The 17,603-nt window shown below is 37.2% G+C and overlaps 1 protein-coding gene across 4 annotated transcripts in view; it reads right to left on the minus strand.

Annotated features, from left to right (window-relative positions):
- Nucleotides 1-17,603, minus strand: part of ADAMTSL1 (ADAMTS like 1) — a 389,105-nt gene that overhangs the window by 149,294 nt on the left and 222,208 nt on the right. For all 4 annotated transcript variants that reach the window (XM_085567914.1, XM_085567913.1, XM_085567916.1 and 1 more), the window contains one exon: nt 8,840-8,967. In XM_085567914.1, coding sequence (XP_085424040.1) covers nt 8,840-8,967 — 128 coding nt within the window. The remainder of the gene's footprint in view (nt 1-8,839; nt 8,968-17,603) is intronic.

Below are 17,603 nucleotides of genomic sequence, written 5' to 3' on the forward strand. Positions count from 1 at the left end.
CCACGGGATCTTAATCAGGCTGTGGCATGAAGCCAGGCTACACACATGGAGATAACAAAATCTTTTATCTCCCTTTCTTCACACAGTTGCTCTCACCTCTTTTCCAAATCTGTCACAGTGTTATGACGCCCTGTCACCCTCAATACAGTTTCTGTGTTTGTGCTTCTTTGAGGAATGGTCAGTCTCTTTTACTCTTCCAGCATAGCCTTTTTCCTGTAAAGAAATTGAGGAGGGCCCTGAACACCTTATGAGCAAGAAAGATGCATCAGGATGGCATTGACTTTAAGGAGTTTACTTTTTGGAACTATTTGCTTGGGTATGCTAAACTCATGTCTAAATCACTCAATTGACAATAATTTTCAAAAAAATTAAAATATTTTTCCATATCCTTTTGTTCACATGATGTCTTAAATTTTAGCTTTCGTATATTCCAGATTCTGTACTGCATTAGTATATAACTCTGAACTTCATATAAAGTGTTAGCAAGTTTTCCTCACAGTTTAGGTAGAAAAAACAATCTCTTTCCAGCCTGAGACCAAGGACACAGTTACAGCCTCAGGACAAAAATGTATAAACAACAGCGAACTGAGGAGAGCAGTCTGGAGGATGGGACTTCATAATCTGAAGCTGTAATTGGACAATTAACCCCAATATGTAAATGGACCAAAACTTATAAAAGTGTGAAAACTCATGACCAGGAGTCCATCTTGGGTCCATCTTGGGTGTAGTCATGGCTGGGCTCTTATACTGCCCAAGGTGTATTCTTTAAAGGCCTTTTCAATAAATACCTACTTTATTCCTTTGACACTGTCTAACCTCTATTCTAGGTAGCCTCTAAAGGCATCACACAAGCACTTTGCCTGCCATCATGGGTTGTTGAGATGCACTTGTATGTTTTGCCATGCATCTGTAGCAATCTTTAATTCTCTGTGTTTAGAAAACTGTCTCCTACAAGTTCCTGCATGTTGAAATGTGAAATACCAGAACAGTTACCTAAATAGTTAACTTCGAGACAAGAAAAGTGGGCATGGATGCACAAGCCAAATTTCCCTGGCAGGTTTAGTTACAGATCATATAAACATTCTTACTTCTGCAATCAAAAAGGTAAACAACCAGGAAAATACCTCAATCACTGTATGCAGAAAACCAGCAAGGCAAATAAAAAACGTGTACTGATCTGGGGCCACTTCTTCATAAATAGGCAGACTTTTCATAAAAGGCCAACTTTTTTTATAAATAACATTTTCCACAATTTTGGTATTAGACAATCAATAATTCTGATGTAACTACTGTTATTATATTTAGCATCAGTGGTCCCATGTGCACCTCATGAGGCTCAACAAGGCCAAGCACAAGATCCTGCATGGCAGCAATCTCCATTATAAGTACAGACTGAGTGATGAATTGGCCAAGAGCAGAGAAGGGCTTGGCAAAACTGACAGATGAAAAATATAAGCTGACAATGTGTGCTGGCAGTCCAGAAAGCCAGTTTTATCCTGGGCTGCATAAAGGGAACCGTGGCCACCAGGTCAAGGGAGATGATTCTCTCCTTTTCTATGCTCTCATGAAAGCCCATCTGGAGTGTTGTGCTTGGGTCTGCATCCCCAGCAACAGACAGCATCTGAGCTGTGCAAGCAGATCCAGGTCACAAAATTAATTACTGGGGTGAAACACCTCTCCTATGAAGAAAGATCAGGAATGTGAATGTTGCAGATGGGTTCACAAGGGGAAAGTCATGTTTTAACTAAATTTCCTTACATAACGAGGCCAGTCACCTCATTGACTAGTAGACATATTTTTATTAGAATTTATCAAAAAGATTTTGATACAATTTGCATGGTATCCTTCAGGTAAATTTTTATTTTCAAGTATTTCTTTATCTCATTCCAAGTTAGTGTTGTTTTCTAAGTAACATCTGGCATTAAATAACATGCCCTAAACTCACAAAAATATGACTGGGTAGTCCACTTAAGATAACAAAGATCCAATTTAAGAAAAAAATGGAAAATATTAAAAAACCTGTCAGGGTGCTTTCAGTTAGTCTCACATATGTTTTCATCACCACAGTGGTTTTTTTATTTTCTTAAGAATATTTTAAGAAGTGTCTTTAACTTTAGATTTGCACATATAACATGTATAGCAGATATAGAGAAAGCAATTACAATTGTGAATATTTTTCACTATGCAAGAAAGGCAGAAAAGCAAAAATTAAAAAAATAAAAGCCTTTCAGCAAAACAAGGATGAGGAATCTCTTCACAACCAAGTGGAAAAAACTACAATATAAACACTCACCTGTTGTGCTATATCACAAATATACCATATAGAACATAATGCAGACCCAAAAGTACTAAAATCCCAAATCTGAACATTCTAGTAATTGGAGCAGAATCCAGGTTTTGCAGCTGGTCTTTATAAAACAAATGTGTTGAACAGGATTACAAGCTCTCCTTTCTCTGAGGAAGTTTGCACCAACATCTAAATCATGTGTGTTAGCCCACCTCCACTGAAATTTCTTATGTACAATCTAGTGCTTTGATCTTCAGAAAATCAGATCTTAAATTCCTTACTGGAATTAAGGATTACAAAAACTCTACATATACAAATATGTATATATGTATATATAATATACATATACAAAGGTCTGACTGATTTAATTCTTTTTGATTTAAGTTCAGGAACAGATTTATTGAAAGACTTATGAATAGGTGAGAGCTCTTCCAGTGAACCTAGACATATGAACAGTGTATCACCTGAGTGAGGGCTTCATAGACATTTTTGTTTCGTAGCCCTCTTCTCAACAGAGAAATGCATTTATGGAACCCATATCCACCACACACCTGTAACTACAATGCTGAGTACTGTTCATCCTACTACACACCAGTTTTTCACCCAAAACACCAATACATGACATCTCTGTGTCAGGTCTAGCAAGGGATTCCATAGGGAAACTGCACTAGGAAAGCACTGTCTACAATTTTAGATACATCAGTATCAGAGTCACTGAAGCCAGAAATTAGGACACCCAGCACAGTGTGTCTAACTGGTTTTCTGAAGACCATCAGCAGTCGCTCTACAGATTGCAATGCTGATTTACTTCGTGTGAAATTTGCAGCTTCTGATACCACTGACATGTTGACTCAGAGAGGTTGCTTGCTGCTTCTGCCATTAGAAAGAGTTACAACTGCAATTTCTCTCAAAAATTTTCAATAATTTCTTCACCAAATGAAACCAGAAAATGGTTCCAAATTCTCATAATTAGAGATTTCACTAATCACAGAGTAAATTGAATAATAAATTCCTTTTAAGATCCTGCTAGGCTGCACAAACTTAATTAGAAGCCCTTACAAACTAAAGAAACGAAAAATTTCTTCCAACTATTTGGAATCATACACTATATATATCATGGAGGATGTCCTTTACAGAGTAAGCTATCTAGAAGTATCAACAAAAGCAAAAAAAACCACAAAACTTCTGGTATCCTGAAGGTCTTTGAAGGAAGCAATATACTACATTAACATACAGACACAGTTTTATACAAGGTAATGAGAAACATCCTCCTAAATAATTTCATAGTCCAGGTCACCTAAGAATTTTATGACATTGACTTTTCATGATTGATGTGGTATGCTTCAACAGAATGCCATTTATTTTTGGGGATGTGTTCAAAAACTTTGATAGCATTTATGCACAAATATTTTGCTCTTTATTCCACAGACCTTAAACTAGAAAAGGGCTTATTCTAAAGTATTTTCACTGATCATTTTGGCCAATATAGGAACATTTAATAAAGGTTTAAAAGCCTAATCTGGCTTATATAGTAGAACCAGGATAGAGCAGGCTGCATTTATATTATTACACAATAATTACAGTAATATATGTTAGCTTCTATCTGTTAAAGAAGCAACCTCCAACCTACATAACGGCACCACAGTAATTTTCATTCAGAAAGTTTAAAGGACCTTTTATCAGTGTTAGATGTGAAAACTTCTGAATCTCTGGGAATCAAGGCCTCTGCGACAGCTGACTGTGAATGCAGCCTGAAAATAAGGGTCACAGCCACTTGTTGGAACTACATTCTAAATTCAGTTCTGAAGCAACAACAGTAGCCAATATTTTGGTATCAAATTTGTGTAAAGATGAAACTTAAACCATCATTTTTTCTCATATGCAGCATTTGATATGTCTTGTTTACAATACCAGTAAGAAATGTTATTAACATTTTCTTATTCTTTTATTTAACTTTGGACTAACATGAATAACATGCATTGATTATATCACTGTCTGACAAACAGAAATGATTTGATGTTTGATTTGTAAATCAACAATATGTGTGATCAAAATTAGAAAATATTACTCATTTATGAAAAAAATCTAATTTATGTTTGGCCCTTTCTCTGTCTTATGAAAAATGTGCACATCATAAAATTGACTTAATTTAAGCTAATTTAGCTAGTTTCCTAAACCTAACCTTCAAAAGTGTCTCTTGGTTTCTATTTTATGAACCAAGTCAAACAACAATACAGCTGAGAGTCATTTATGCAGATTTATTGTTTTCACTCTGCAGAATGCAACAGCAGTGTGTTGAACAACCAAAGAAGTAAATAATTTAATCCAATTTAGCATGCTGAGCTAGCAGAAAGGCTATTTCATATTTGTGGTTCCCTTGTATTACCAAAAGACAGTCATCAGGTGAAGAAGGAAAGGGAGGTATTTCAAAAGGGGAGAAAAATATGTTCCAGTAAGTGACACAGACAGCATGAAGGATATGAACAATGCTGGGATTAACTCTCTCACATTTGTTCTATCTTTTTTTTTTTAAATTTGTGCTCTTTGTTTATTTGTTTTGTTCTGTTGATGGGGTTTTTTTGTTTTTGTTTTTGTTGTTTTTTTTTTAAATCTCAGACATTTTTATACTGAGGGAAATTTGTCAGGAAAAGGTTAATGCTGACTTTCTTCTGCTACTAAATATAAATCCCTCATGTAATGGTGGAAAACCTCCACTGTCTTCAGAAATTTATACATTATTTCCCAGAGGTAAGGGTGATGATCTCAAATTTTGATCCTTTAGAACTGCATAACTATCTCAGCCCTCTGCTGTACACTCAAACAATTTTCTGCTTCATGTTTTTTCATAAACATGAAGGGGTTCTATACAGTTTTAAAAATAGACTACATAGCTACTATGAGCAAAAAAAGTCTGGAAATCTCTATTACATGCTTATCTTCTGCTACACGTAGCCTAACTTTAAAAGAACGTGACAGTGAATTTGGAAGATGATGGGGAAAAAAATCACAATTATCTTCTTGCCAAGCCTAGACAGAGCAAAATAGTATCACTCTTACTGTAGTACTCATCAATATGTAAAATAGAATTCCAGAAAACACAGAATATTTTAAGATCATGATGGGTGAACAAATGAATAAGAGAATTTATAATTTCTTTTACAATTTGGAAATGTATCCTGGTACAGGAAATAAATACACATGAATTTCAGATATCTAATTTATCTACTATTTCAGATATCTATTGATCTACTGTTTGAGTTTGCTTGAATCAATATGGACACATACTAAAACTTGGATGGAAGGTATTTGAGTTATTATCAATCTCTATGCTAGATGACAAATGCCAGCACTACTGCGCAATCAACTCTTACTTGCTGCAACAAATAAGGGTTGTATTCAAAGCAAGAGGGCAAAGCCCATAATACAGTGCCTCTCTACTTGTATTTCCATAATCTCTGTATCCAAAAAAGCCATTGCAAATAAAACTTAGTTCCCTATAGAAGCTCAAGTGTTGGTAGTTTGGCCAGCAAGAAAAATAGGAGTAGTCTATGGTTCTCCTCTATACAGGTTTTCATGAGTAGTGCTACATGGCAGGTCATTAAAAAGAAATAGGCAAACAGAAGGGCAAAACATTATAAAATGATAAAAATACTTATCCCTCCACCTAATATATAATTAGTCTAGGAGGTTCACCTTTAAATGAGCTGAGGCAAAACCCAGTAACATTTAAAGAGGGTCTATCCTTTTGTGTAAATAACAACAGTATCAGAAGTTTTAAAAAGTTAATGTGAATAAAGAGCATGAAAAGTCTAATCCTTTGAGTTTAGGTACTCTAATTAATAAAACTTTATTTTCCTGGGGTTTATTCTGCCCTTGGAGTGACCCAGTGCTTGTTGTCAGCATGAGGACATAAAACTGACTTGGGTTGACAACCCCTGTCTGCTTGTGTGACTGGCATATCATAATGTCCTTACCATAATCAGAACCAGTTGTTCTGATGAAATGTGCTGCTAAACAGCCACTACCCTGATTTTTTTTTGCTGTTTAAAACATAAGAATACAGAATTTTTCACTAACACTTTCCATTCTTTCATCACAGCTGTGAAGGACTAACACAAAACATATTCCCAAAACAAACAACACAAGCACAAAAATAACTTTGGCAAAAAAAAAATGCTGGAAAGAAAGCTGGTTTCCTTTATTTAACAATATATAATAATGGTGTTTTGGAATGGGCAATTAGTATTTGCATTTTTTCAAAGTATATGCACTAGGGTCTCACTATTAATGTGATGCTCTGAAAGTAATCTCATACAGAACTAAAAGATACAAGGCATTATAAGCATTCCTCCCAGGATGAGAAATATTTAGGATTAATTTGTTCCAATGTGTTCTAAATGTGCTGCCAGTTCTCATTTGCCAGAAGAATCTAATATCTTCCTTCAAGCTGCAGTGAAATTACACACAACAAATACATGAGATAAACTGTACTGACCAAGAAATTATCCCTCAGAGATGGACATTTTGGTCAAGCCTTGACAACTTTGAAGTACTCATATGAACAGGCATATTTGGAAACCTTCAATGAGTTTCTTTACCTTGCTCCCTGTTTGCCTTAGCAGCTTAAAATGCTTGCTTAGCAGAAAAATCAATAATTTAAACCCTTTAATTAATTAACAATTGCACATAGACCAGGAAAAATGAAAAACTAACACACATTCAAAAGAGTGCTAATTCCAGGACAAATGTTACTATTTATGATTTATTGCTACTGGCTACCCAAAGCCACATTCCTAATTAACTCCCTGCTTCCTATCCCAGAAATTGTAGGTTTCCATGTCTGAGTGAGTCTTAGTTTGTGGTTGGTTTCTTAAGGCAGGAAGCATTGCTTGTGTCCTGAAGGTACAATAGTAAGGTGTTGTATGAAACCTCATTTCATGCAATTTATGAGGTTATTCCCGTTCCACATGTTAAGTTTCAGATCATCCTGAATAGCAAAAGAATCAAAGGGAGTCCAGAAGAAATGTTTATACTCACATTGTCACATACTGTGATAACTACTACTACTATTTGGAACTGCAAGATTTTCCCTCTAGAACCTACAGAGACAGTTCTCATGAGGGAGGAGAGAAAGCTCCTATTGCTCAGATTCCCCAGATCTCCTGGTATGTCTGGGTTCATATTTACATTAAAATAACATATTGAAGGTTATTAATTTTTTTTTTAAGTATGGAAAACTATATACTAAGATGAAAATTAAGTTCCTATCTCTGAAATTTCAGATTTTGAGGTGAATGCAGAATCACAACTGGCCATGAAACTAAAAGATTCTAGAATCTGGTCCCACATTTAAAATATATATATTTTTTTTTAATCCATGGGAATGCAATAGTAAAGTACTGGTTTTCCACTTATTTCAACAGATGCCTTTGCCTATCTTTGCTTCCAGCAGATTTCTGCACACAGTCCACTTAATAAATGGGGCTACTAAGAGATTTCACAGATAAAACTAAAATACACAATATCCTATACTGGTGTTATGGTTTAATGCCTTATGCTGTTTCCGGTCTTCACTAAACAACATCACATATTAAAATGTCAGACAGAGGAAATTATTTGGACTGTATGGCTGCTGTTTGTTATATTAACATCAGTTTTATAAGCACATGAATAAAAATATGGAAGAAAGTATGCAGGATGGAAAATTGTATTAGATTTTTTTATCCTACAGTATATAAGGTATCATAGATGGCAGTAAGCCATAAAGGTTGGGTCTGAAGTTTCCCTTCATATTCTTTATCAGAAATCTATTCATATTTATCACATATACCATGTTTACTGGAGGTAAATTTTTTCCTAAAGTAGATATAAATAATATTTGCTAGAATATTTTGCAGGTAAAACTTACATAAAATACAGAGTGGAAAAGATATCAAATGAGTCATTCTTTTTCCATTGCAAGCCAGTAACTGGGTAGGAATAAAATCTCAGGTGCCTGACTGGGAGCCCAGAATTCGCCTTTGTACCAGACCATTTTATCTCTGTTTGTTGGGAGGGGCCTTACTGGCATTGAATACTTCCTACCTAAAATTTAATTTGTAAGATGGGATTTATTCCTTTGTAGAAATGCTACTCTTTCTTATATAGAAAGTAGCCTCTTTTGATCAATGTGTTGCTTTTATAGTCAGGGTGGTTGACACTGTGGGGTACTAAATGTAGTGAATTATTGTTATTTTAGTACAATTGCATGACAGCTCTTACTGCTTAAATGCTGAAAGTGGAAGTTCAGCTTCAGGAGCTAACAGCCTTTTAAGCTGTACAGACCATTTTTTATCTCCATGGGTTCTTCTTATATTTTAAAGGGTGTTGCCTTATCAAGCACATTGGCTTCTTGCACAAATTTTAAAAAAACAAACATTACCCTAATTTTTTGACTATGAGGTGGAAATTTCAATGTAGGTGAACACTTCCACTGGTTACTTCTTATGGCCTGACAGATATAAGTAGGTTGAATTTTTCCATCAATAAAGTAAAAACCATTCAGCCACTTACTTGCTGCTCAGGCAGCGTCTCAGTGAATACGAAGCCCCTCCTCCACAGGTGCGTGAGCATTCGCTCCACGAACCCCAGGCATCCCACAGTGAGTCTCGGTCTTCCTCAGAGCGAGCTATTCTGGAGCTCTGAGAGGGAAAAGGAAAAAAAAAATTAATCAGGAAAAAAGCATTTAAGCATCATAACCACTGCTGCTAGCTTAACTTTTGTTTTTCCTGGATATCATCTTGGTTATTAAAAGTATTGAATAAATTGAATAAATCTGTTCCTCTCTGGCATGCCTACTGGTTGACAACCAGTACGTTAGTAGTGAATGGTGTATGAATTCACTTTCATCTTTTGAATATCCTACTTCATCTCAGTTTGAGGCTAGTGAGGAATGCTCTAAGACAGCTCTTTGAACAACAGTGAGACAAAGGATCTTTTCTGATTAAGAAATGGAGTACTATAGACATCAGACATTGTGCTCTGAAGTTTTGTTGCTGTGTTAGAAGCTATGAAAAGGCATATTGAAAGGAACCTTCCAAAATGCTCCTAAGGAAAAATTGAAACACAACATAGTGAATCAATGTGCTAAAAAGGCATTCAATATAATAACTTTCATGCACTTCATACCATAAGGAATTTGAACTATCACTGTTTCTCTGTCTAAAGGTCTATGAAACTTGCCGGACAGTTTTCCCAACTGCTAGCTTAAAGAAGAAAATGCAGATTCCCTGAAGAGCAGAAGTTACCAACATCAGGTGCAGACCTAGACTGTGCTATTGTTAAAGCCAGTGGCTGTGCTCAAAAAACTTCACAGAGAAACAGCACTGAAGGATGCAGAAATGCTCAGCTCTTTGAGGATTAAGTCATAAATATATAGTAGTACCTGTCTCAAACAAAGCAGTCATACCTGTATTCAGAATTTTATTTTCATTCATACAAGAGCACCACAGAAGCATTTCATAAGGACACAAATGATTTAACACAGATTCATAAGAACACAAATGATTTAACCATTTAGATAGGTATTGTCCCTAGTGGGCAATGTGGTTTTGCTGGAAAAACTGACTAATCTAGCAAAGTTGCACCAAAAATGCCTATGTCTTTAGAGATAGGCAGTGTTCTCCTTCAAAACTTTACTTGGACTGTGGACCAGCACCTGGTGAATAGCAGTTCAAACTGCACTTGAAATTAATGAGAGAAAACAACAATATGAGGGACACTTTAAAGGTACACCTTAAACAGAGCAACATCAGCAAGAATCACTGCTGGCCCATGTTAAAAAGGTCAGCTTTGGCTTTCATAGCATCACAGAAGATAGTGAGTTGGAAAACACCCATCAGAAACATCAAGTCCAACTCCTGGCGCTGCACTGGACACCCCAAGAGTCACACCATGTGCCTGAGAGCATTGTCCAAATGCTTCCTGAACTCCGTCAGGCTGGTGCTGTGACCACTGCCCTGGGGAACCTCTTAGAGTGTTCAAATATCCTCTCAGTGAAAAACTCTTCTTGATATCCAGCCCAAACCTCCTGCTGACACAGCTTCAGGCCATTCCCTCAGGTCCTGTCACTGTCACCACAGAGATCAGTGCCTGCCCCTCCTCTTCCCTTCATGAGGAAGTTGTAGAGTTCAGTAAGACCTCCCCTCCCCTCCTGTTCTCCAGGCTGAACAAACCAAGTGACTTCAGCTGCTCCTCACTTGGCTTCTCTTCAAGGCCCTTCACCATCTTTGTTGTACTCTTTTGGAACTCTCCAATAGTTTCATGTTTTTCTTATATTGTGGCACCCAAACACTGACCCCAGCACTCAAGGTGAGACCAGGGGAGCAGAGAAGAGTGGAGCAGGACAATCCCCTCCCTTGCCCAGCTAGCAATGCTGTACCATCATCCAGGACCTCCTGTTTGTTGGCAACATTAGGGATTATTTGAGACACAGAGATAACCCTGAAGTAATTTCACCTTCAGTGAAGCTGAGTAGTAGAAATTAAATATGGTGAAGTATACCTTAAATAATTCAGCCTTGAATAATTTTATTCATGAGCAAAAAAGAAAATTAATTCAGACTGTGAGAGATAATATGGGCCTGACTAATGAGTGTGTAACAATTATTTGACACACTCATTTTATCTTACATTTATTAAAATAAAAAAACCAAAAAACCCCACAGCAATTGCAGCAGTAAATGTAAAAATTAAAGTTTCATAAGTGATCAGATTCTGATTATGACCACATGTGACTCAATCTCTAGATTTATATGGGAGATAAGAGAAAACATGACACCTTACTTAGTTTATTTCACCCGACTGCTTTTTGAATTTTTATAAAATGAAAATTTGCAATTTTATTATCTTAAAATTAAAATACATGTTTGTTTATAGGAAAACAAATACCTTCAAACTGCAGATGGGAGCATGACCTGATCATTCACCCCTGGTTGAAAGCTCAAAGACATAATTTAAGAGGGTTGTAAGGTAAACTCACTTGAACCAAGTACTCTTACCCCACCACATATGATAGGCATCAGCGCAGCTAGACATTCTATGGGTCCAAGTTTTTCTGACGTAAATTGTGAACCCACTCAAAGGAGATCTGTGAACCTATTACTTGCATTCCAAAATTTGCTTTAAGACCTATATATTCCCAGAAAACCTGTGATCTCAATCTGGAACAGAATCCAAGTTTTCTTTTAACAAGTGGAATAAACATAATTCATCTCAACACCATCCATGTTTAATGTTAAAGAAAGTAGAATGTTTTCCTTTCCTGTGAGCTACATGGTTAAGACTGAGCTTAAAATTCTAGCAATATGCAAAAAGTAATTTCAAATCAGAAGACAACTCTCCATTACAGATTTATTTCAGCTTCAAAGGATATATAAACAATTACTAGCTAAGAATTCATTGTCTAGCATAGATTTTTTAAATGTAGTTTATACAGGCAGTTAAGAATTCCAACCCACTTTTGTCAAAATGAACTAAAGGTCTTACTTTAGCAATCAAGAGTTCTGCAGTGCAAGAACTCCTACAATACTTTTTTAAAGCCCTGAAGTTCCTGTCATAAATAGTAAAGAGAAGGAACAAAAAATGGGGAAAAAAAAAGTAGAGGGGAGTATATACCTTTAAAGCTGAAAAGAATAAAGCTGGCACCACTTAAATCTTTCTTTAAGTAACAGTTCAATCACAGAACAGTTCCATCCATCCATCTTTTACTCTGAGAGAGGTACTCCAGATTGGTAATTCTCAAAATGGCAGTGTATATCAAAGAAGCAAAATACAGTCATCAAGGCTCATCATGCCCTGTTGCTGGTACCAGAAGATATTCTAGGTGGATGTCAGCCTGAGTTTCCCAGAAAAATTCAATTTCTTTGTCCAGACAAAACTTAGGATGCCCTGATCAAAAGTATCAAGTCAGAAATACCACCCTTAAGCAATTTGCTTATTGATTACCAGTATAAACAAGTAAATCTGTTAGCACTAATCAAAACCAGATCTCATTTAATCCCTTATTATCTTAATATACACATCTTAATCTGATGGTGATCCTGCATCTACCCATACCTCATCTACCCCATACCTCAGCTCCTGTGGGAATGAGCAGGAGGACTCCCAAAGGGCTGTCTAATGAGAACTAAGAGGAACAGCTTGTACTATTGGACCAGTAGGGATAAAAGGATCATGTGTAAAAAATGAAATCACTGTCAGTAGATAGGGTACTCAGGTGAAGATTGTTACAGAAGTAAAAAAAAAAAAGTCTTTAAACTACAAGTCAAACAAAGGAATTTTCATAATACAAACAAAAGCAATCTGACATAATCAGACAATGCTAATAGAGCTAGATATCTGACCTGATTCTTCAAAAAATCCAGCTTCAGTGTTTAATAGAAATTTACTAAAGATTTGTTAGGCATTCATGTTATATTCAGTGGCACTTCCTACCCTTTCTGCTTACGGTACACAGAAATAATTTAGACTACCTGAAATACAAGTGTCACACATCCTTAAATCACAACAGCTACCTGGACATCTAGGAGCTGCATGCCTGATAAGAACCAGGTTGCTTTTAAAAGCATAAATGTGCATATGTGTGTGGGTGCATAGAGGGAGAAAAATGAAGAGCAGCAAGAACCTCTGTTCATGTCCTGAAGTCTTTAAAAGAATTTCAACCTTAAGAAAATAAATCTTAGTTACATGTTGGAATTAAATTTAAAATTTTGTTTGGAACAGTGCTGTCCCTACAGAATCCAGCTATTTGTCAGTACCACACAGAAGAGTGCATGTATAAACACAGACCACATGGTTTAATTTCTTCTCTGGTTCTGAGGCATCCAGTTTTCCTCCTTTTTCAGTAAAATTCTGCTAAAGTCCTTTTTTCAAGCACCCACTGTGTTTCCTAGATTAAACAGCAATACAGATAGTGAAAAATGCAGTTAAACTCTTGTTGGACTACAGCATTGATACAGAATTTAGACCAGTTATTTCCCAGATAATTTGAACCACTGGTTTGCTTAATAAATTTATATCATCTGGTTCTTATCATATCCCCCCTGTTTCAGGGTATGATGAAGTGTCAGTGACAATATGCAAAGCTCCTCTGAGGCCACTGCCTAAACTTCCCTTTAGCTACTGTAAAAATTATGTTAGGGACAGAAAACTAGTATTTTTTCTTCTGTAATGGTCTTTCTGCCCAGACTTTTCAGATAAGTTTAAATGCATCCCTGTATGAATTCTTGCCAAGCCACACATTCCTCTTTGAGTAATCCTTGAGCATCCTTTGATGTTAGTTTGTCACTGAAATTAAAGATATACTTCACACAGTACTGAAATTCTGTCTGCAGTGAACCAAGAAGAAACTGCTACCAGCACTTCCCTAGGTGTGTAACAGCAGCAGATAAGGCCAGTAACCTCAACTCTTTATAAAAACCATGTATTTCAAAACTTCAACCAATGTAAATGTATAGTTTAAAAGATTTCATTTGTGTGATATTATGTATCTTTATTGCATTCCATCCAAGTTAACAGCTGGATTAAAGCCCACGTGGGAAACTGTTTGGAAATATCTTTCTTTTGAAAAAAGGCAAGGCAGAACATATTCATAGCCATTTGAATTGATATTGGTAATTACCATCAGAAAAAAATGTTAACATGAAGATATTTCTGACTACCTGTTGCAATTTTTCAAAGTGAATATCTTGAAAATTTCATACATAAAATATTCTGACATATCAGGTTTGCAATGCACAGAAAGAAAATGTTTAATTTATCTAGGCAAAAATTTGCACATCATTTTAAATGGTACTATATGACCAAAGTGTGTCCCTCTTCCAGAATAACTATACCATACTGAAAAAGGGGCTTACAATGGTAAGCCTCATCCTTCTGAGGAGCATGATTCCCTGGAAGCACTAGGATTTCCCATGACAATAGTTCTTCAGTTCTAAGTACATATCTTTCCATTTCACACACCTCATGAAACCAGAGGTTCCCAAGTCAGCCTCAGCAACCAAGGACTTCAACCTATTTTCTTTTCCCAAAGGTCAGTTTTAGGGACAGAAGAGATGAACACTGTTTAGCTGGTATGGTAAATAGTTTATCTTCCCATTGTCTTGTCTGTATCCCATGTAAAAGCAAAAAAAGGACTTCTGCCACCAGACCTACTACCCAGCCAGCCTCCAGAAGGACCACACAAACCAAAAAATCCTGCCTACCTGTCATGCTTATCAAAGTACCAGAAGTTCTGCTCTCACAGAAGTCAAAAGATGAAAAGAGAAAATGCCCTTTTACCCAATCTGCCTGAGTTGTTTACTGCACCTGAGATCCTGAGTGGATGCAGGTGCCATTGCTGTCATGAACAACTGTGTGCTGTTTATATGGATGCCTACGGAAAACTGTTAAAAATTCTCCTGCAACACTGTATTCCCTGGCAAACAACCTGGAAAGAAAAGTAGCCACAGAGACCATCAGGTGAAAGTGGCTATTGCTTGAACACTCTCTCCCCAGTTCCCTAGAGGCTCATGGCTCCCTTGTACTGGGAATGCAACTGTGAGCTGAACAGCAGCATCCCACTTGCCCCAGGCTTCACAGTCTTGGAAGTCAACTTGGGAATTTTTGCCTCCTTTTTACTTGCAAGTCAAAGCAAAAGGCTTCTGAGAGGATCAAGAGAGTATTTCCTATGGAAAACCCCTGGCACAGGAAACCCTTGATCTGAATGTCTCCAAACCCCAAGGAAGGCCCTGGCACAGGAGCAGAGGCATGTGAACATGTATTCTGAACTTTGGGTAATTATGCTTAGACTTTTCTAGTGCAGATAAATGGAGGATTTATTATTTCAGTCTCTTAAAAAGGAATAAAGAAAAAAAAATCCAAATCTCTTTCTGGATAGTTTTAAATTTACTCTTTCTTCTTGCCCCAAATCATCCACCACTTAAAAGAAATAGGGGAAGACACCTTGATGAGGATTGAAGAGATACTTTTGCAGTTTCCCAGTGCTTATTCTGCTCCTGTGAACAAAGGGAAAGTATAATAGGAGGATTTCTCTTTACCCTAAAGGAAAACACCTGATGTGCATACAGATAGCTCAGTTCAGGGACATTAGTAAAAATTTGCTGTCTTAGTCCTTTTCAAGTGCTGTGATTCTTTTTGTCTTTTATTCTTAACAGCATGACAGACTTATTACTAGGGGTACAGAAAATTATAAATATAGTATGTTTTCTTTTTGCACAGGAAAGCAAAGGTTTATTGAGAGGTCAGTAACCTCACATCGCTTCCTAACCATGACTTGACAGCTATTGCACAAGTAATGGGATGAAGTGTCACACTGAACTCCTGAAAACACTGTGTCTGTAGTCTCAGTGCTGTACACAGTTGCTCCCTCTTACATCAGTATCTCCACATATCCATTAATCTCAAAAAGATAAGAACATTGCCAGTGCTGTCCTCATAGTCACAAGGGATTCCCAATGCCTGCAGCAAACCATATAGCTGTGCTGTGTATATGGAAGGACACAGCTTCCAGTGTGCAGCAACACAGGGAAGAATCGATTAACAGCCATCTCAGGACATTAAGAGCTAAACAGCCATTCCTGGACTGGAAGTTGTGTCCCAGGAGAAATGTGCCAAATGTGAGCTCATTTCTTCTCATAGAAGGGCAGAAGCCAGCTGGAGGGGTGGGGAAGGGCTTGCTGGCAGAGGATGGAGCTGACACCATATCACTTCAACGTGTGCACACTGAACTCTGTGTAACATTTTATAACAGTGCCTGACTCAGATCAGTCCTATCTCTCACCCCTCTTACCCATATGAAAAAATGCACCAGGAGAGCAATGTGAATGCAAATGTTTTCTTTCTTGCTGTCACAGACAGAAGTTACAACATTTTGTTGTATTTAAATCCTGCCGTTCTGGTGTAAACACCAGGTATGGGTGATATGGGTGATCCAATACAGAGCAAGTCCAAGCTGGCTCAGCCTCAGACTTGTCGCCTTATTGATTCAGGGTTTTTAAGGCTAGGACTGGTTCAGATGCAGGATAGGTGAAATCACTTTCCAGAATTCGGAACCCACCCAACAGCACGAGTTCAAAAGTGCATCTTGCACTCTAGGACTTTGGGTTTGTCTTCCACGTAGCAAGAACTGTGGGCAGGGAAAAAGCACACAAGGCACACAGTAAGGAGATGAGAGAAAAGTAAAATTGTAACCTGTGATGAGGCCTGCTGTATGCCAAGTGTTTTCTAAGCGGTGAGAAATGAAAGTATGTGCTGGCTGTGCTGTGCTCAGCAGCTTTAAGAAAAAATGGCCAATATGCACCTGACACTGAAATCTCCAACGTGTCTTCAAGGAAGAAGACATTTACATTGAAGAAATTTATATTGGCCATTTTCCTTTTCAGTAAACTGACCTTATTCTTCATATATTCACACTCCTAACATAACCTTTGGTAGAGATCACAATGTTCCACAGTGGGTCCCCTCACAAAACACCATTTTATCTGGGTTACAAACCCTGGTTCTTAAAGCCTGAGCTTGAAGACATTGTTGCATCAGCACAGATTTTGATCAGCATGGCTTTTACTCAGACCTAGGGCATCCCAGCCTCTGGAGCAGATCACAAGACTAAGGCAAGGTGACATAGGTTACAACAGGCAGATGACGCCCTGGTCATCTGGAGGAGGCATTTAAGACAAAGGAAGAGAACTTTCCAAAGATTTGTGCATTTTCAGACAACATCCGCAATTATGAGCTTTATACAGAACAAATGAAACCTCCTGTTCTTCTGGTGGCCTCAGTTATGTCATGGAGATATATATATGCTTATTTTAATGACAAGGGGCCATATAAAGAGTTGAAACATTAAGCCTTAGTGAAGGCATGAAAATCAAAACGGAAATATTCATGTAAAAAATAGGTAGGTTGGGAGGGAGGCAGGAAAGCACACAGGCAGATGTCAGGAAGAAAGGCAGGAAGGCAGGCAGGAAGACAGGAAAGAAAGCAGGAAGGAAGGATAAGATTTTTTTTTTTTTTTTTAATGCATTTACATTGAACCGCCAACATGGAATTGGCTAAACACTGACAAGGACATAAGCTGCTGCTACTCCTCTTATGATTCCCTCTAATCCCATATGATGAAAATATTTTTTTCCCTTGCTGTACAGGGAGAAAAAAATTAGAAATGACACACCCACATTTTCAACCAGTTGGCTACACAGAAAGGATATGCATTTCTCTCTATATCTTCAGTTTATCACAAGGTGATCAAACAAAGGTGATAAGATGCTCCCTCTTGACCT

This window comes from Lonchura striata, chromosome Z (assembly GCF_050655825.1).
Source record: "Lonchura striata isolate lonStrDom1 chromosome Z, ASM5065582v1, whole genome shotgun sequence".
Taxonomy (NCBI): Eukaryota; Metazoa; Chordata; class Aves; order Passeriformes; family Estrildidae; genus Lonchura; species Lonchura striata.